This window comes from Phacochoerus africanus, chromosome X (genome assembly GCF_016906955.1).
Source record: "Phacochoerus africanus isolate WHEZ1 chromosome X, ROS_Pafr_v1, whole genome shotgun sequence".
NCBI lineage: Eukaryota > Metazoa > Chordata > Mammalia > Artiodactyla > Suidae > Phacochoerus > Phacochoerus africanus.
In genome coordinates this window covers 65,844,886-65,866,954 of record NC_062560.1, presented here as the reverse complement: position 1 = coordinate 65,866,954, position 22,069 = coordinate 65,844,886, and the positions used below count along the sequence as shown (strand labels likewise).

Genomic DNA, 22,069 nt, shown 5'->3' with positions numbered 1-22,069 from the left:
CAAATTCAAGTATATTTTGAAATTACTCGGTACTATCAAGTATTAATAACATCTACAAAATTCTTAAGTGATACAAGAAAAATTAGATATCTTTTAACTTTAATCTTAAAATGGATTACTGCAAAGATTATTTTAGTAAGAAACATATGCCAATATGCTGGCGAATGATAAAGATTTAGTACTGGGAAGGAAGAGTTTTAACTCTTGTGCTCTGGGAAAGAACTTTGAAATAAAAAATTCCAATTATTTATTATTTTGCTGCTGGCACTTCTTAAGTTCCCCATTGTACTTCCCTTATAAATTCTTTTTACTCATGGTTTGGATCCTCAAAGTGCACTTTAGAACCCACTAGTTATTTAAAAGTTTTTGGCTTTCACTTTTATTTTACATGGTTTTACTTACATAGATAATTTAAAGCTAATTTTAAGTAAATTTTTGTTCCCTCAAGGAGATGAAGCCTTATCTAAATCAGTGCCTGTCACAGTGGATGATGACGACGATGACAATGATCCTGAGAATAGGTATGATTTCATCTGTAAGGACTTAAAAAAGATTATAACACACCCTAGGCATGGGCACAAACAGCAGCAACGGAACCACAAGCAGGTTGTAAAAACCAGGAGTGCCTGCCTTAGAAAGACTCGCTCACAGTCTTCCTGCAAGTTTGAAAGAAAGGCCAGAAAATGGGTTAAAACTCAGAAACCTTAAAAGAAAGTAAATATAAATAGTAACACACCTAGCATAGGGTGTGTTATAAATATAACACTGTCAATTTTTATGTTTCCATGTAAACTGTGATAACTTTTTGAGAATATTTTAATTTTTTCAGATTATTGGTGAAAGTAAATCGTATCAATAAATTGGTGACAACAGACATCTCTCTCCTCAGTATTTGATTATTGTTTTAAATTGCCATCCAATGTGGTGGTCCTATTCATTAAAACCTGTTCAAAGTGAAAAAAAGGAGACTGCTAAGATGTTTAAGAAATCACTTTCAAAATAAGTGTCAATTTACATTGTGTCTAGACTGATTGAGATTTTAACAATTTTTCAAATAAAATAGAAGCAGACAGTATGAAGAGTTCCTGTCATGGCACAGTGGAAATGAATCTGACTAGGAACCATGAGGTTGCGGGTTCCGTCCCTGGCCTCGCATGGTGGGTTACAGATCCGGTGTCGCCATGAGCTATGGTGTAGCTCGCAGATGCAGCTAGGATCTGGCATTGCTCTAGCTGTGGGGTACACCAGCAGCAACAGCTCCAAATGGACCCCTAGCCTGGGAACCTCCATATGCTGTGGGTGTGGCCCTAAAAAGCAAAAAATGAAATAAAATGAAAAGAAGTAGACAATATGATAGACAGTATTAATTTTAGTCAATAATAGGTTTAAACGTGAACAGTGTACCCTCTACATATTGACAACTAAGAGATAGCTGGGAGAAGAAAAAAAATAAAGATACATCATATTGTAGCAATGAAGAATAGAGAAAATAAAGGTATTAAAGAATATAACCATAATATTTTTACATATCTTTTAAACCCTTCCTGGACTATAAGTTACCTCACACTCAGTCTTCAACAAGAAGACAGTGTGGTGTAGTGGGTGGAGTTTTGGAATAATGGGGATAAGAATATCTGACTTCTAACTTTTCTATGTGATCTTGAGCAAGTGTCTTAACTACTCTTTAGAAAATTGCAAAATTTTCTCTTCTCTGAAACAAAAGGTTTGGATGAAATTTTCTCTGATTAATTCTAAGCACCAAAATTCTGTGATGGACTTGGGGTTTTATTGCAAAGTACTATACTAACCATCCATTTATTCTCATTAGTAAGCGCTAATAATTAAAATATGAAAATAAACATGTAATTTTTGTGTCATAATTTTATAAGGAATTAAATTTGAATTAGTAAATGCGGTGGGACCAGCTATCACTCCAGCTCTGTTTTATATCTTGCTGATGCTGATAGGTTTTTCTATTTTCAAGATCAGCATTCTCCTAATTAGCAGGAGATGGTTTTTATTAAGGTGAATGAACACTTTTCTTTTGCACTTTTGAATAGAGCTTTATCACGAATGCAAAGACTCAGATGCTGCTTACCTACTTATTTTTTTTTATTAAAAAAATATATCCAGTTTTTTATGGGATAGAGGTGGGGTCCTGAATGGAATGGTGAAGGCATACATTTTATTCATCAGGGAGTTTATACAGTATATGATCACAGTGAGATTATGAAAGCATTTAAGTTTTACTCTCTTTTAAAATGCTTTAATTCCTCATCATTTATTTATGCTATTTGTTTTCCTGTAAATCATAAGGCCTCAAATGTTATTGAAAGGCTGATAATGTTTAAAACATGCTATATCATAATTTTCTTATGCTTTATGAACCTTAATTTCATATTTAACTACCAAATGAGAGTGTTATTAAGGTCTGATAATTTTTAATTTGTGTTAGAGCTTGTCAAAATATAAATATTTTTATCTTTTAAGTTACTTGATCATTATCTCTCTGTAACTGGCAAGTATTTTATTGCAAGGTATCTTTAATTCCATCTTGTATTTGTGATTAAAAAATACAATCCTGTTGAGTACTTTTGAATAGAATTGAATTTTATCTTGAGCATGTCTTTCTTTAAACTCAGTTTAATGTGCTTTTATAAAGTATGCCATTAATAACTTCTTTCATATCCAATATACCAAAGAGGTATATAATACCCATGGATTACCCAATAATGGGAATACAAATATCTTCTTGAATTATTTTAGTATAGGCAATGTACTCGAACATATTTGGATATGCACTGTGCAACTTTAAAAAATTTGTTTTCAGATCATGATTAAGTCTTGGAATTATTTTCACCTTTCACATTTTTGAGTAGGATGTATTTTGATAGACAGCATATTGTAATTGTGTATAAATTTATAAATTTGTACACAATTGTGTAATTGTATATAAATTATGTATGTTTCCTATGCTTTGCCTTTTTAGCAGTGTTGTAATACATTTTCAGTGATGATGTTTATGGAGAGGTAATAGTGTATTAATGCAAATGATTAACTATTTGGATGCAATAAATTTCTATAAAACTTTTTTCTTGTTCAAGCATTTAATTTTAATTATAATGCATCGTTTCATGAGAGTTGAAGAAATTTGTTAGAATCAAGATATGTAGGCTAGTTTGTAGCCAAAGAAGTTTTGATATTTCTGAAATTGAGGAAGTAAATAATTTATAATTCCCAAAACATTTGTACTCATATATGACATATATACTTATATATGTGGGTGTGAAAGTTTCACAGCAGATTTCACCATTATTTATCTTTTCTGTTTTATAGTTACAATAGCTTTTGAGGTCATTTAAAAAACTTAGTTATGTGCTGAATATTTTAGTTAAGTGTGAATAAATAAGTTTCTGTTATTTTAGTATACTATTATGTGATATCATTCATATTTGAAAATAAATGTATGCTTTTGTGAGATAGAGTGGTCTTGTAAAATAATTTCTATTTAAATGAAAAAAATGACAAAATTATAAGTTGATCAACAGTTTAACTTATAATTTTTCGGTTGAGCATTTTAGAAAAAATATAAATAGTAGACTTTATTTTTAAATTTTGTATAACAGAACTTAAAGTTTTATATCTTATATTTTATGTACATTTTGAAAGGGAAAGTAATAATATCAAAGTTTGTCAGTTTATTCAAATTTTACACAAAATTTTTAAGTCAGTTATTTGAATGTACCATTATTATGCTACAATTGCCTTTCAAATACCTGTTAGTTATGTTTTAAATCGATTCTCTCATTGAAAGGATATTTAATGTCCTGTATTTTAATAACTGCACTATGAATTAGCCTCAGTGCTAAGATGGTAGTGTAATCAAGTTCAACAGTGATAGTGTTGTAGATCATTAAACCAGGCTTGTCTTTAGAGGTTGCATACTAAGCAATCATTGGAGAATCCATTCTCCCTTTTCCCCAAAAAGAATATTTCAGAATATTTTTTATTTGTATTTTTACAGGGTGTGAAATATATTTAAAACTGAAATTTTAAGAAAAAAAATTGCTAGATTTTTCTCTAAATCATTCTTTTTTTATCCTAATTTTGCTTGAAACCTGAGTTTTTTTATATGGATACCCTCTCCTGCCACACACATACATACATTTACCTTATAGTTGACAAGTGCTTAATTGGGTCTACTAATACTCCATGGTTTTTCCCATAATTTCTCTCCCAGTGGGGCTAATTAATTTTTTTTCAGAGAAGGGAAATTTGGGGTGGAGAGTGCCTAAAGAAATTGCCCATTGTTAATAGTTATTGTGGGACTACACCCTAGACTTCAAATTTTCCAATTATTTTAATCATTTGGTAATACTTTGCTTTTCAGACTGGAAAATATGCAAATGATTATTTTTTTCCCCTACTAGCTTGGTGTAGGTATTTTATTGATGAAGGCTCTGTATTATTAATCCAGCGTATTTTTGGAAGTGGTAATGATTCCTGGATGTTGTTCATGCTACTGAAGATATTTGATGGTTGTTTACCTGATTTCAGCAAAGATTAATGGCATGAGTATATCTAAAGTCCCTTCAATCTCTGACTTTGGTTTCCATTTTAAACACTTTTCTAAATGTTCATCTTCTATACATGTCTTTATTCTCTATACAGATTTGCTAAATCTGGAATAATTTTTTTTTCTGTGATTTTTTTTCATGGTGGTTCTATTTGATTAGCAAAATTGCTTTAATTCTCCTTTATTGGGCTTCTAAAACAAAGAAAGAATTTTAAATGAATATTTTACTTGTTTTATGTTCAAGGAAGGGTTTTAAATGTTTGGCAATTTTAAGGTAATTCTTTTTCAACTTACTTTGTCTTTATAGTTCGGGTAAGTATTGTAACACAAGTATAATATAGGTGACTAGCCCCTAGATAGGATCTATTTGCAGATAATCTAAACTGGTTGTGGTTGCCACCAGCTTTCTTTTTTATGCTAGAAGTCCCAGCAAGGAAAGAAGTATGGGAGTTCCCGTCGTGGCTCATGGTTAACGAATCCAACTAGGAACCATGAGGTTGTGGGTTTGATCCCTGGCCTCGCTCAGTGGGTTAAGGATCAACTTTAAAAAAAAAAAAAAAAAGAAATATGGTCAGTAGTGGTGATCTCTCTGCCTAAGATACAAACATCATGTTTTCCGCTTTTCTTTTCCTATTTCCTATTCTTTGGTGATATTGGGACTTTTCTGATTATGAGAAATAGCCCTCCCCTCCCTCAAAAAAGAGAGAGAGTTTGGATTCTAGTGTTAGCAAAAAAGGTTAATTTTTCTGACTTTATATATGTCTTTGTCTTTAACATTGAATTTTAAAAATAAATTCTTTGTTTTTACTTTTCAAGTATAGAAAATACTGAGCTAGTTATTTAATATGATCAAACTTCCTAAATTTATGTCAATGTTAATAAATTTTTTCTTGTTAAAATTTCCTCTAAAACTGGATTAGATTTTTATATAAAATCAGAGTATATACTTTGTAATTTGAGCCCATGTATAAATTGTTAATAAACTATGGGTTCTTAATTTCATACAGCTTTTATTTTTCTATTTCTAAGATTTTTTGAAACAGTTATTTGATACTAATTTTATGAAAACTGATTTTTTTTTCATTAACTGCAAACATTGTAGAACATACGACAAAAGAGTTTCAAACTGTTTTTTAACTTTTTGGTTATTTAATGACTTCATTGTTGTCTAATGAATCCCACTCTTTTTAGGTACAGATTATTATGCCTTGGTTATATTTTTTTCATAGAAAGATTCATATCAAGATACTAATTTTAAGCAGAGTTAAAAAAATACTAATGCAAATTTCGAAGATGAGGAATTCTATTGTAATTCTATGAAAACTTTTATTTTTTAAAACTTAACCTGAAGTATATTTGTTAAAACAAAGACTCCCTCCCTTCTAAAGGATATGTGTTCATCATCCAGTTCTTACTGTAAAAATTCAGCCTTTTTTTGCTATAGTCATTTGAATTATTTTATATATCAGCCTTTCAAATATGGTATGATGTTTTAGTACCTATATTTACTTAGTTATTTTGCATCTCTAAAGAGCATGCATTTAAATCTGTAATCTTATTCAGAATTCAACTACTTTATTGTGATATTTTGCACATAATGTCAAAAAATAAAAAATTTCACTTTTGTGTATGGATGCACAGTATATTAGCCTTTTAAAAATGCATTATTTTTTTATTTAGCAATTTTCTTCAAGCCTGTTTTTAGAACCTCTGAAAGATGAAATAGTAGATGGTAGGATATATCTGAGATGACCTGTCATACTGGACTGAAGATATTTAGAACTCTTTTTAAAAAAAAAAAAACAAAAAAAAACTTTAGGGAGTTCTCATCGTGGCTCAGTGGTTAACGAAACCGACTAGGAACCATGAGGTTGCAGGTTCGAGCCCTGGCCTTGCTCAGTGGGTTAAGGATCTGGTGTTGCCATGAGCTATGGTGTAGGTTGCAGACACGGCTCGGATCCCTGCGTTGCTGTGGCTCTGGCGTAGGTCGGTAGCTACAGCTCCTATTCGACCCCTAGCCTGGGAACCTCCATATGCCGCGGGAGCGGCCCAAGAAATAGTGAATGAGTAAAGAATATAGCAATGGCGTACTAAAATTAGTAGCAAATTGAGATTAAGGATTTTAGATCCTACTTCTGGCTTTGCCACTAACTAGCTTTGGTTCTTTGACCTAGTCATTTCCCCTCTCTAAGCCTGTTTCCTCATCTATAAAATGACAGAATTGGAGGACTTCCCATCGTGGCTCAGTGGTTAACAAATCCAAGTAGGAACCACGAGGTTGCAGGTTCGATCCCTGGCCTTGCTCAGTGGGTTAAGGATCCGGCGTTGCCGATTCGACCCCTATCCTGGGAACCTCCATGTGCTGCAGGAGCAGCCCTAGAAAAGGCAAAAAGACAAAAAAAAAAAAAAAAGAATTGGAAGGAATCTAAGGTCCCTTCTAGCCCTAATATTTTGTGTTGCTTTTGTAGTTGCTGTTTCTCTAAAACTCCATGGTGCAAGAGATCTTTCTCTTGATTGCTCCTTTTTTAGAAACTCAGTGTTTTGAATTATCAGTTTACCTACCAGCAAGACTCAATTTACTTTCTTTTCCTGTTTGCTTAAACAAGAGACATTACTGATTTCCTTTCTAGATACGATCAGAATTACTAAAGGCTTTCTTGGCATGCGTGCACTCTCTCTCTCTTTCTCTCTCTCTCCCTCTCTCCCTCTCTCTGATTGTTCATTCCTCTTTGCATTGTTTGGCTCATTCCTTATTTTATTTTTGCTTTATTTTAGTAGATGAAGGTGTGAGGTGTAATAAGGCATTATCTTATCTTGGTATTCATTATGTGATTTAGAAAACTTAGCTTGTTTGAGTTTTGGGGTTCTATTATTTATTCTTTCATTCACCAGTTCCAATCATTGTTTGTTTGTGGGTTTTTACCCTCCCTCCCATATTGTTTTGCTTTCTCCCCCTTTCCCTTCCCTTCCTTTCAGGAAAATGGAGGAGTGGCTCCATTACTTCCAGCTCTGCCCAGGTTTTCTGCCACAAGAGTGGCACAGCCTGTGCCTCTAATGCTTCTGATAGAGTCGTGACTGCTTTGGATGCTACACCTGCCCCAAGATGTAATGTTGAGCATTGAGATTCCAGGGGCAGTACCTTGTTGCCTGGATGATTTTTTCAGAAACGTCCTGGAAAGCCTCAAGAAAGGAAACTTCAGAGCAAACAGAATCAACTAGGGATCATGACTATACATCCATCACATGCATACCAGCATGGGTCCAGCCGAGGCCTCCAAAATGATGCTTTGCCAGCCTCAGCTGGTTCTCAAGTGATGATATCCTTGAAGTCTCTGTGGCCCGTGACTCAAGAGTTAAGGTAGTGGAGTTTCCCTTAAAGCATCTCACAGCAGGCTTTGTAGATGGGACACATCTCACCTCAACATGTTTGCTGAATGCTCAGGTTGAAGGTCAGCCTCAGCCCTTAGGTCCTTCAAATTAAGTTTTAACTTTGAGATGTCAGTTATGTGATAGGCTAGCTTTATGATACAGTGGGTCTTTGACATATTGGATTTGAGCCATCAGCCATAATTTCTGCAAAATAATTTAACTTTTATTATTTTTTTAAGGGCTTGATGTATAAAACTATATATTAGGCTTTCCTTTGGTCAAAATTTGCTAGAGGGCAGATCTAAAACATCTTAGTGACATAAAGCTTAGGGAATCTCCATCACTCTATATAACTTTCAATTTGGAGAAAATAAGCATTTTCTGAAGCTTGTAATTTTTTCTGCTTCTAAAGTTTCTGTGATTGTTCCATATATTATGGTCTTACTGAAGGTTGTTGATAAATAATTCTTTAGTGTGTGGGTCTTATTTTATTTTCCATGATTTATTATGTGATTTTTAGTTAGTATAAAATCATATTATCTTATGTGTATCATATTTCTTAGTTTCTTCATGACAGTCCAGAATTTAAGTATTTGTAGGTTGACGTATTGTGACCTTTCATTTAGTAGACATATTAGGAGTCTAGAGTTTGAAATAAACATTATTCTTAATAGCTAAGTCTTTACAGATGGGGAATTTAGGACATTTTTTAAACTTGTAAGTACAAACTGAAATCAAGTAATTGAACTAACCTTTAGAGTAACTAAATTAATAATTGTTTCATTGTTGGCTATTATTGTACCACTTAAATGGTGATATAAGATCTTGTAACTGCAAGTAAACAATGTTTTTCTATTTGTAATCTAGTATCCATGCTTCACATGATACGTACATGCACACACACATATTTATTCTTCCAAAACAGTGGTTTTACTCAAATAGGCTTGAGAGTTTTTCCTTGTTTGTGGGCAATGACAGTGTGGTGTGTATTAAAGATGATTTTGGTGAGTTTTTGCAGAAACATGCTTTTAATGCATTTAAACAGTTTTGAAACTGTTTCCTAATTTGTGGAGGGTGTGCTTATTTTATTTTTTATTTTATAAAATGAATGTAAATGATATTTGCACTTACACTTTTTTTTTCTTGGCAAAATGAAAAGTTGGCAACCCTAAATTAGTCCCCATTTAAAAAACTTTTACTGTATGCAATCCAGGTCAGCAAACCACTGATGCAGAAATTTAAGAGCAATGCTTTATAGCTCAATTCCAGTAGGATTTTTAAAAATTAATTCAGTAGTATTTAAATTGAGTGATATAATCTCCACTTTATTAAAATGCTAATGAAACCCTCAGAAAAGCTAACTCATCAGTGGTTTCCTTTAATTTTCAGTGTTGTCTAAATATTCCTGATCTGTCTGTTTAGGGGGGAAGTGCCAAAAGGCATGTAATGAGCATTTATGGAGGTGATTACTTATTTTGTTTGCTTTAGTCTGTTTAGGTGGCTTTGCTATATATCTATGAATATAAATAACAGTGAACAATCTACCTTTGAAATAAAGTTAAGAAGGTATTAACATGCATTAACATCTCTACCATTGGATGAATTCTTGACTGAAATGTAAGTGCATGTTAAGAAATAAAATAGGGTTTTCAAATCCAAAAATAACAAAATTCCCATAATTTCAGCCACAAGTTTTTGACTGAGCTAGAATCAATCTTGATTGCACAGTAGTTGTTTATCCGCATAGAAGTTAGTTCATAGTAAATGAGAATCATGTCAACTTTTGAGCCTTTCTATAAGGTATTCCTTTGTTACTGTGATTTATGAATTTACATCAAAAGGTACAAACGCCTCTCTTGCACAAAAGCTGCTTTTATCTTATATTTTCAGATGTCTTCCTTTAGTGCAAACATGGAAATTTATTAGGAGTATATTTTATTTTAGCATAAGATGGTATTAAAGAAGAATTTTCTCATGCTTTTACCAATTTATTTTTTTCATTAGCAAATTGGGCTTTGAGGAACATCTTGAAAAATTTTGGTATGATTGAGGCTAATGTACTATCTACTTTTTTGTAAAGTAAAAACTCATTCATGGTAATTTGTGTTCTCTTAACTATGTATGTAGTTAATAGCACTCTTGCCCCTTCTCTGCCCTAATTTGAATATTATTAGGGGTTTTTGATTGCTTAAATATATGTGTTAGAAGAATTTATACAGTAAATTGAAATTTAAGGGCCAAAAATATTATTTGCTAGTTTGAGATACTTTTTCACAATAAAGTGGTTTATTACACACTGATTTTCTAGGAATATGTTTTGTTGTTGAATAAATCCTCTCATGTGGAGTTTTGTGTTGGAATGCCATTTGTCTGAATGAATTGATTTACTATTGTGGGCCTCTTTGATATTATAGCTGTTGGATGGTAGCAGTAGAGCAAGTATAGGATTGGAAGGTTAGTCAACATGAAGGTGCAATTGTTCAAAATAGTTAGAAATGTCCCTGAGATTTTTCAATATATTGCATAATTATATAGAACTGGGAGAAAATCAGTGCTAAGAGCATTTTCAAAAATTTTGGTTGGTAGTTTAGGTTAAAATATGGTTTTGATAGACTTATGTATAATAAAAAAATCTGTTGACACATTTTTTTCTATTTTGATACAAATAATTTTTTTGTCTTTAATTTGTTACACTTCACCACCAAATATATAGTTTTTTATTGTCTTTTTACTCTCAAGAATTGCCAAGAAGATGCTTTTAGAAGAAATTAAGGCCAATCTTTCCTCCGATGAGGATGGATCTTCAGATGATGAATCAGAAGAAGGGAAAAAAAGAACTGGAAAACACAATGAAGAAAACCCTGGAGAGGAGGGTGAGTTCCCCAAGGAGAAATATAGGATGCCATAATTTGGTTATTTGACCAGTCCAGTCTCTGAAGGCTGTCTGACCATTAAGTCTCTTTATACATGCAGTCGAAGTTTATTAAAATGTTTAAAACTTTTCTACCTTTATTCTTTTTGAATATCTGGTAATAATTGTGGAAGTCTTGTCAAGTTACTGCCAATGAACAGATAATTTTTAAAACAAAATATTTTCTATCTTTTAAAAAAATTACAAATGTGTATTGGTGATATTTAATCAATATTTAATAATAGTAATAGATCAAATTTAATATATGAGATTGCCTGGTATCACCAGTGATACCAAAGTAAGTACACACACAGCTCTGATCATTTCCATAAATCATGATAATTGTCAACAAACAAAATATGTAGTTTTACAAAACAAAGGAAAAATGGCTGAAGGTTTTATTGATTTATTTTCTCCATTTAGAAGCTAAAAATCAAGTCAGTTCTGAATCTGATTCAGATTCTGAAGAATCTAAGAAGCCGAGATACAGACATAGGCTTTTGAGGCACAAACTGACTGTGAGTGATGGAGAATCTGGAGAAGACAAAAAGACGAAGCCTAAAGAGCACAAAGAAGCCAAAGGCAGAAATAGAAGGAAGGGTAAGGCATTTCAATTCTGATAGTAAGGAACATATTAGTATTAGTTTTATAAAATAATTATAGTAGAGAAATTTAAGTATATCTGCTCCAACAGTTAACTACCTATATTAAGTATCAGCATACTGACAGTAACTATCCTGAGAGTGAAATAAAGAATTTAGAGTGGGAAAATAACCCAGAAGCTTGAGAGATGACACAAAGCATATTTTTGACCTTTAGTAGTCATACACTAATTAGGTTAAAAAGATAAATAAATATGATAATAAAATAAAATATGCATTAAGGTTATATAGAAAATAGAAGACTGCTTATAACTGCAGGAAGAAGTAATGCTTTCCTGAGGAAAAGTAGAAGATACAGTTAATTTCGATAGATTTATACCAGCTTATGTGTAAAACTTGTATGTAGCCAGGTTAAATTTTTTACTACATTAAAAGTCTGAATCATTCTGTATTGAGTGCTTACATGTTTCAGGCATCATGGTAAACATCAAAATCATTGTCTATGATGATTTTCATCCTGGCTACACATGCAGATCACTTGGGGGATTTAAAAATGTACCTGTGACAGGGCTGTACCCCAAGCCAGTTATAGAGTAATTGGTGGTGGTGGGACCTAGGTATCCATATGTTTTAAAAGCATCTCTGATACGATTTTGATATATAGCCAGGCTTGACAGTCACTGGTTTGGTAAGAATTATTGACACTAATATACAAAATTATAGTTCCATGAGGGTTTTTTTGTGTAACAGAGATATTGTACAGTGTAGCTCAGGAAGGATTTCTTTAGTTTCTTGGGAGGTAGAGGTTATCCCCAGAGAAAACTTCAGAAGATGGAGAGTTTCATTTAGTAGATCAAGTTCCAAATGGGGAGCAGGTTGATGTGCTGTGAAGATTTAAGGGAAAATTTTGTGAAGCCTCTGCCAAATGTTTACAACATGGTGGAGGGAATGCAATTAATGTGGTATAGCTGGAGTATAGGAGGAAGTAGGGAAAGGAACATCAGAAAATTAGGGTGGGCTGAGGAAATAGGGAAAGGAATAGCAGGAAATTAGGCTGTATTTCTCAAACTGAAGTACTTGGCAGTGGACTCATGAGTATATGAGGCTGTAGAGTAAAAACATGGTACATTTGTTTGGTGTGTTCATTTTACCTGAGAGCTTGGGGAGAGAATTCTTTTTTTTTTTTTTGTCTTTTTGTCTTTTTGCCTTTTCTAGGGCTGCACCCACAGCATATGGAGGTTCCCAGGCTAGGGGTCTAATCAGAGCTGTAGCTGCCAGCCTACGCCAGAGCCACAGCAATGCGGGATCCAAGCTGCGTCTGCGACCTACACCACAGCTCACAGCAACACCGGATCCTTAACCCACTGAGGGAGGCCAGGGATCGAACCCGCAACCTCATGGTTCCTAGTCGGATTTGTTAACCACCGAGCCACGATGGGAACTCTGGGGAGAGAATTCTTGTATTAAATAATCACATATATTGAACAATTAAATGTGAAATTTGCCTGAGAATTTTGGCTAACAAGAAGTTCAAAGAAGTTTTTTTTCTTCCTTGGGGCAGATCCTGAAGACTTTACTACCCAACTCCTACTGGGCAGATTAACTCTTCTTTGCCACTAAGAATAAAAAAGCATATTTGGAAATGTTTTAGAAGTAAAATATGCTCTATAGGATGGAGAGCCATTGAAAAATTATTTTAAAAATTATTTTTATATCATAGCTATATTGAGATGTAATTCACAAACCATATAGTTTACCTATTTACAGTGTACAATTTGTTTTTTTAGTATATTCACAGAAGAGTGCTACCACTTTTTCAAAAAACTTTAAGATGTACATATAGGAGTTCCTGTTGTGGCTCAGTGGTAAAGAACCCGACTAGTATCCATGAGAATGTGTGTTCGATCCCTGTCCTTGCTCAGTGGGTTAAGGATCCAGCATTGCCCCGAGCTGTGGTGTAGGTTGCAGATGCTGTTTGTCTCCCACATTGATGTGGCTGTGGCGTAGGCCGGCAGCTGCAGCTCAGATTTGACTCCTAGCCTAGGAGCTTCCATGTTCCACAGGTGCAGCCCTAAAAAGCCAAAAAAAAAAAAAAGAAGAAGAAGAAGGAATTCCCTTGTGGCATAGCAGGTTAAGGATCTGGTATTATCATTGCACCTGCTGGGTTTGTTGCTGTGACATGCGTGTCATCCCTGCCCTGGGAACTTCCACATGCCGCAAGAGCGGCCAAAAAAAAAAAAAAAAAAAGGAAGAAAAAGAGGAGGAAAAGTGCCCCCTCCCCCACATATACTTAATATGTCATGAACATTTTCATGTTAGTAAATAAATAATGGTAACTCATTTTGCGAATGTTTATCTCATTAATTACTTTTCACCATGACTACAAGCGGGTCTTTCAGATTCTATAAGGGAACTGAGTGATTTAACATGTTACATAAAATGATTTCCTGTCCATCTTCAAAAAAAGAAGAAATACTGATTTTTGCCTCTTAGGCTTAGCTCAGAATATAGAGTTCTTTAATAGGCCAAATACATTTGAAATGCTTTATTGAAACCCAGGTTTTCCATGACCTATGTTTCCACTATTCTCTTCTGTAGCTAACTTATTACCCAACTGGTTTTTGTTGTTTGTTTATTTGTATAGGAGGGAGTAAACTAAAATCCCATCATATTTATGTTTATAATATAGATTATGATCATAGTGATTGATACTACATTTGGAGTTGCATGATTTTCCAAGTTTTTCAACCTTTGGTGTCCATATATTGTCTGGAAACTTAAGTTGGGCAGTGGGGGAAAAATCAAAAGCAAATAGCTTAGTTATTAAATCAAGTGTGGTACGTGAACTTTAATTTTCACCTAAATGTTAAAAAGGTTATAAAACTTATTTGGTGATAATTGCAAAAATGTAGTTATTGCCTTTATAGTAAATGATATTAATTTAATGTTTCTTACGTGTGATAGTTATATTTAGTTAGGTAGAACAGTATCCTTTTGCTTAAGGGTTGAGTGTCATGATATCTGCACTTAATTTCAAATGGTTCAGTGCCAAAAAAAAGGTGTGTTTATGTTTAGAGAGAGATAAAGCACATGTGGTAAACTGTTAACAATAAGTGAATTTAGGAAAAGGGATACAGGTGTTCATGCAACAGTTCTTTAAATTTTTGGTAGGTTTGAAAATTTTCAAAATAAAATGTTGGATGAAAAATTAATACTAGGCTTTATTTATTAAGTTGTATTGACTCCATGCATGTGAACATTTGTGTTCTCCTAAATTCCTAGCTGCTTAGCAATTCTTTATTGCGATTTCTTTTTTTAAATTGTAAAATGTACATTACACAAAATTTCAAACATTTTATGTGTGCAATTCAATGGCTTTAATATATTCACATTGTTGTACAACCATCAACAATGTCTCCAGAACTCTTTCATCATCCCAAATCGAAACTCATTAAATAATAACTCCTCATTCCCGTCTTCTCCCATAGCAAGTCTTTATATTATTTATGATTGCCTATGTTTTTTAGAAGAGACCTTTGATTTTGATGTCAGCTAATGATATTCTAGAAATATTTTATTTTGAAGTAATTTTAGACTTATAGAAATGTTGCAAAAATAGTGCTGAGTTCCTATATACCTTTCACCCAGCTCCCCTAACTTAACATCTTATACTTGAGTCAAGAAGTGCAATAATAAAAACCAGGAAATTAACATTGATACAATACTATTAACTAAACCAGGGGTTGGCAAACTACACCTATAGGCTAAATCTAACTTTCTGCCTATTGTTATAAATAAACTTTTATTGGAACAGTTATACTTTAGTATAACTCATTACTATTACTACATTACTACAAATAGTTACTCATTACTATTTTCATGTGTTTACAATAGCAAAGTTGAGTAGAGAAGAGTGGTTGCAACAGAGACCTCATAGCTTACAAAGTTGCATATACTTACTATCAGACATAGTGGCATATACAAGTTCCCAGGATAGGGGTTGAATCAGCTACAGCTGCCGGCCTATACCACAGTCACATCTTGTAAGCTATAGATCTTATTTGGTTATCTTTATATTTCCCACTTTTTCTGTTCTGGAATCCAGTATAGGATCCCACATTGCATTCACTTGTCTCCTTAATCTCCTCCAATCTGTGACAGTTCCCTTTTCTTTTCTTTCATGACCTTGACACTTTTGAAGAATATTGATCAGTTATTTTTTAGATTGTCCATTTGTATGTATTTGTACGGTGTTTTCTCACTGTTAGATTTAAGTTATTAGGTATTTTGACAAGAATACTATAAAAGTGATATTGAATCCTTCTCAGTGTATCATACCAAGGGTATATGATGATAATATGTCTTATTACTGGTAATATTAAAGTTGGTATCTGCTGGGGCTTTCCACTGGAAAAAAAAAGCCCTGTTTTTCTGTTCATATTTAATGAGTGTCTTGTGGGGGGATACTTTGTCTAAGTAGTGATTTTCAATTTCTTCATTACTTTCTAGTAATTACTGTTTTCCTCTATTTATTTATACCATTACTTATATTAATATGGACTTACAGGTATCTATTTTATTCTGTGAGTTATAATCCAGTTCATTTTGTTGCTTAAGATTGTTCCAGCTTTGGTTATTGGGAGCTCCTTCAGGTTGGATCATGTGTCCACATCATTTTTTGAGCACTGCTTTGCTTTCTAGCACCACAGATATTCCAGGCTCATCTTGTGTTTTCCCTGTCTGTCTTCCTCTGGCCAGAAAGATGTAGATATTTTCCTGGGGTTTTAGAGGGCTGTGCCTTAGTAGCAGTTTGGGTACAGAAAAATAAAATTTTGGAGGGAAAAAATAAAAATGGGGATTTGCTTTATATTCTTGTGGTATTCTCAGCTTCCCTTTTCCCCGGTGCTATGGCTAGAAATTGAGTTCTCCTAGGATTTTACTGTCAGCTCCCTCTCCATAGTTTTGGAATTCAGCTGGCCTTCCTGTCAAAACCAGGAAAAAAAGGAGGGAAAAAAAACCCCATGACATTCAAAGAGAGAGAGAGACAAAAAAAACCCCCAAAAAACCCCTGTGCCCCTCCCCCCACCTTTTTGTCTCTATTTGTCTGTCTCTTTCTCTTTATTGTTTTTAGGGCCACATCTGCGGCATATAGAAGTTCCCAGGTTGAATTGGAGCTATAGCTGCTGGCCTACACAACAGCCACAGCAATGTGGGATCTGAGCCGTGTCTGCAACCTATACACAGCTCATGGCAATACCAGATCCTTAACCTACTGAGCCAGGCCAGGGATCCAACCTGCATCCTCATGGATCCTAGTCTGGTTTGTTAACCAGTGAGTCACGAAGGGAGCTCCCTGTCTTTTTTTTTTTTTTTTTTTTTTTTTTTTTAAGGGCCTCACCTGCGGCATATGGAGGTTCCGAGGCTAGGGGTTGAATCAGAGCTGTAGCTGCTGGCTTACCCCACAGCCACAGCAAGGTGGGATCCTAGCCGCATCTGCGATCTACAGCACAGCTCGCGACAATGCCAGATCCTTAGCCCACTGATTGAGGCTAGGGATCGAAACTGTCCTCATGGATGCTAGTCAGATTCATTTCCATTGAACCATGACAGGAACTCCCCCCCCCCCCCCCCCCCCCTTAACAGAGTTAATTATTCACATTTTTTTTTGTTGTTCGGCTTTTGTCTTTTTAGGGCTGCACCCTTGGCATGTGAAGGTTCCCAGGCTAGGGGTCTAATCGGAGCTACAGCTGCCAGCCTATGCCACAGCCACAGCAATGCCAGATCCGAGCTGCGTCTATGACCTACACCACAGTTCACAGCAATGCCGGATCTTTAACCCACTGAGCGAGGCCAGGGATCGAACCTACAACCTCATGGTTCCTAGTCGGACTCATTTCCACTGCGCCAAGAGGGAACTCCTATTCAGGTTTTGATTTCTGTCTTGAATTCGGTCCCCAGTCAGCTTGCTGTTGTTTCCTTTTTAAGAGTCCTTACATTGATTCTTTATATATTCTGTCCATAGTTTTTAATTGTCATAAATGGCACAGAGTCTGTAAATCGCCCTTATTCCACCTTGGCCAGCCTACTTTGCTTGTTTTGAATAACTAGAATTCTTTTATCGACAGATAAATTCTCATTTTGTCAATTCATATATAATTAATACTTATATTTTAATGTAGAATCAGTTTTATAATCATAGTTGGATTTCACTTGAATTTTTTATAAATACCATTTGAATCATTAATTGGTCTAATCTATTTAACATGTATAGTATAGGTAGTCTCATAATATTCTAAGTTTTAATGTGAAGTTACTGACAAATTAAATAATTGAATTTTTTTATTGGGGAGCATTTAATAACTTTTCATATATTTTTTAATCCAGTGAGCAGTGAAGATTCTGAAGATTCTGATTTTCAGGAATCAGGAGTTAGTGAAGAAGTTAGTGAATCTGAAGATGAACAACGGCCCAGGACAAGGTAATACATTGTTTTTTCAAATATTTTAAGAATTAATCTGAATAATTATGCTTCAAATTATTTGTAGAAAGGTTACTGTTACTAAAAAGCTAAGTAAAATATTAGCATTTTTATTTGAAACTAATTATTAAAATTATTAATTTAGTATATATAAACATACTATGTAGAGCTTTTTTAATAGTTGAATTTTCTGTTCTAAACTAGGTGGACTTTTAGTGTGCAAAAACACTCTTGATTGTAGTTTTTTGTTGTTGTAGGGGGAGTTTGTAGTGTAGTAAGTAATAGATGCTGTAGACTAACTCAATCTAACTCCTGGCTTTACTACTTTCTTTTTGTATGAATACTCTGTACTTTAGTTTCATCATCTGTAAAATGGGGGATTACATTATTATTTACCTTATTTATTGTGGGCATTAAATGAGACAGTGCATGTAAAAAGGGCTTATAATAATGTCTTTTTGGTAAATAATGAAGTTCTCCATGAATGTTAATTATTGGTCTTAGAAGTACTACTAGTATTATCATAATTAAGACGTGTTTGTTCCCTCAATACACATAGCTACTGATCTAGATTACCAGTTATTTAAAATTTTGCTTTATTCTTAGCATGTATTCTAGATAACACTAACCATTCTATGAAATTTTTTATTTCCTCCAGAATATGATACATTTATCAATATACTAGTTTGTGTGTATATATGTATATCTATGCAGTTATCTACACTTGTAAATTTTAAAACATTTGAGGTTGTTTTAGATTAGTACTTACCAGGTTGATTGGAGTATAGGAATATATTGTACTTTAGGGAATTATAAAATAACAGTAGTGTACAATGAGAATTTTACAAAAATGAGATGGAATTCATATAACACACAATTCACCATTTTAAACTGTAGAATGCAGTAGTTTTTAGAATATTTACAAAGTTGGCTCTACTACCACTATCTAATTTCAGAACATTTTCATCACCACAGAAAGAAACCCTCTACCCTTAGCAGTCATTTCCCATTCTTCTTGCTTCTCATCTCCTGGCAAAAACTAATCTACTTTGTGTATGGATTTGCCTGTTCTGAACATTTCATATGAATAGATTCATATAATATATGTCTTTTTTATGAATGGATTCTTTCAGTTAAAATAATTTTTTCAGTGTTTATCCATGCTGTAGCTTGTCTCAGTACTTTGTTTCATATGAAAAGATTTATATATGTCTTTTTTATGAATGGATTATTTCAGTTAAAATAATTTTTTCAATGTTCATCCATGCTGTAGCTTGTCTCAGCACTTTATTCCTTTTTAAATAATTTTTTAAATGTGGTAAAATACATTTGACGTAAAATTTACCATCTTATCCATTAACTGTACAGTTAAGTAGTGTTAAGTACATTTACATGGTTCTGCAATCAAGCTCTGTAACTTTTATTATCTGGCAAAACTGAAACTTTTTATGTATTAAACAATAATTCCCCATTTTCCTTTCCCCAATCCCCTGACAACTAGCATTCTACTTTGTCTCTATGAATTCGACTACTGTAGGTACCTCATATAAGTGGAGTCATACAGTATTTGTCTTTGTGTGCCTGGCTTATTTCGCATTTATCCAGTGGTGAACACTTGGGTGGCTTCCACCTTTTGGCTGTTGTGAATAATGAACGTGGGTGTAGAAATACCTCTTCAAGCCCCTGATTTCAGTTCTTTTGAACATATACCTAGGAGTGGAATTGCTGGATCATATTATCATTCTGTGCTTAACTCTTCTTTGTATCTGCATCATTTTACATTCTCACTGACAGTATACGAGGTTTCTACTTTCTATGCATCCTCACCAACACTTGTTATTTTCTGGGGTATTTTTTTTTTTTTTTTTGATACTAATCATCCTAATGAATGTGAAGTGTGGTATCTCATTGTGGTTTTTTTTTTTTTTGTCTTTTTGCCTTTTCCGGGGGCGCTTCCCAGGGCATATGGAGGTTTCCAGGCTAGGGGTCGAATCTGAGCTGTAGCTGCTTGCCTACGCCAGAGCCACAGCAATGGGCGGGATCCAAGCTGCGTCTGCAACCTACACCGCAGCTCACGGCAACGCTGGATCCGTAACCCACTCCGCAAGGCCAGGGATTGAACCTGCAACCTCATGGTTCCTAGTTGGATTTGTTAACCTCTGTGTCACGACGGGAACTCCTCATTGTGGTTTTGATTTGCATTTGCCCTAATTGTTAGTGATGTTGAGCATCTTTTCATGTGCTATGAATTAGATGAGACAAAATCCTGTCCCTTGGGCAGCCCCCAGACAAGCCAGAATGGTGCAAGCAAATTCCACTCTTTTCCTTGCTGCAGAAGATCTGGGAATTGGGCAGCTTCCTCCTTACCTTGTTGAGCTGAGGAGGGAATGGGGCGGGGCAAATGTGAGCAGAAATGCTCTGAAATGTCCTGCCATTTGAAGTATGACTGTTGGTTAGGTGTTCACTTGTTTGCTGCAGTTTCTTAACTAGTTTCTTAAGTTCTCACAAAGTTACACTTTTTTTTGTTTGTTTTTTTGTCTTTTCTAGGGCCACACCTGTGGCATATGGAGGTTCCCAGACTAGGGGTCGAATCAGAGCTGTAGCTGCCGGCCTATGCCAGAGCCATAGCAACGTGGGATCCAAGCTGCGTCTGCCACCTACACCACAGCTCACGGCAACGCTGGATCCTTAACCCACTGAGGGAGGCCAGGGATTGAACCAGCAACTTCATGGTTCCTAGTCGGATTCATTAACCACTGAGCCAGGACGGGAACTCCACAAAGTTACATTTTATTATGCAATTTTTGTGTTTCTGTGGGAGAAAAAGAACCTGAAACTTAGTCATCTACCATCTTGCTGAGGTTATCTGGCAACTTCACTACTTTTAATGGCTGAATAATATTCCATTGTATGGATAATATGACATTTTATTTATTCATTTATCTGTTGATGGACATTTGGATTTTTCCACTTTTTGGCTATTATGAATAAGGTTGCTTTGGCACTTGTGTACAGTTTTTACACAGTCATATGTTTTCTTTTTCTTTCTTTCTTTCTTTTTTTTTTTTTTTTTTGTCTTTTTGCTATTTCTTGGGCTGCTCCTACGGCATATGGAGGTTCCCAGGCTAGGGGTCCAACCTACACCACAGCTCACGGCAACGCCGGATCGCCAACCCACTGAGCAAGGGCAGGGATCGAACCCGCAACCTCATTGTTCCTAGTCGGATTCGTTAACCACTGCGCCACGACGGGAACTCCCTCTTTCTTTTTTTTTAAGGTCCACACCCACGGCATATGGAGGTTCCCAGGCTAGAGGTAGAATTGGAGCTGCAGCCACTGGCCAACACCACAGCCACAGCAGTGCCAGGTCTGGGCCACATCTGCAGCCTACACCACAGCTCATGGCAATGGCAGATCCTTAACCCACTGAGCAAGGCCAGGGATCAAACCTGCATCCTCATGGATGCTAGTCAAATTCGTTTTCTCTGAGCCATGACTGGAACTCTCATGTTTTCATATGAGTTCATAAGAACATACCTATGAGTAGAATTTTTTTGGTCATATGGTAACATAATGCTTAACTTTTTAGGGACCTGACACACTGTTTTCTACAGTGACCATTTTACATTGCACCAAGCTTCCAAGTTCTCTATATCCTCATCAACATTATCATTTTTGTTGGTGTGCAGTGGCATCTCATGGTGATTTTGATTTGCTTTTCCCAAATGACTACTGATGTTGAGCATTGTTTCATGTGCTTATTGTCCATTTGTATCTCTTTGGAGAAACATCAATCATAATTCTTTTCCCAATTTTTTTTTGTCTTTTTAGGGCCTCATTTGTGGCATATGGAAGTTCCCAGGCTAGTGGTTGAATCGGAGCTATAGCTGCCGGCCACAGCCACAGCCACAGCAGTGTGAGATCTGAGCCATGTCTGCGACATACACTACAGCTCATGGCAACACCGGATCTTTAATCCACTGAGCGAGGCCAGGGATTGGACCTGTGTCCTCATGGATACTAGTCAGATTCCTTACCACTGAGCCACAGTGTGAACCTTTTTCCTACTTTTTAATTGAGTTGTATTTTTATTGTTGATTGGTAACACTTCTTTTTTTATTTTTTGGCTGCAC

At 34.9% G+C, this 22,069-nt stretch overlaps 1 protein-coding gene across 6 annotated transcripts in view; it reads left to right on the top strand.

Annotated features, from left to right (window-relative positions):
* The window catches only part of ATRX (ATRX chromatin remodeler), a 293,130-nt gene that overhangs the window by 127,278 nt on the left and 143,783 nt on the right, over positions 1 to 22,069 (top strand). For all 6 annotated transcript variants that reach the window (XM_047765775.1, XM_047765772.1, XM_047765770.1 and 3 more), the window contains 4 exons: positions 449 to 521; positions 10,685 to 10,818; positions 11,280 to 11,456; positions 17,843 to 17,936. In XM_047765775.1, the coding sequence (XP_047621731.1) occupies positions 449 to 521; positions 10,685 to 10,818; positions 11,280 to 11,456; positions 17,843 to 17,936 (478 nt within the window). The remainder of the gene's footprint in view (positions 1 to 448; positions 522 to 10,684; positions 10,819 to 11,279; positions 11,457 to 17,842; positions 17,937 to 22,069) is intronic.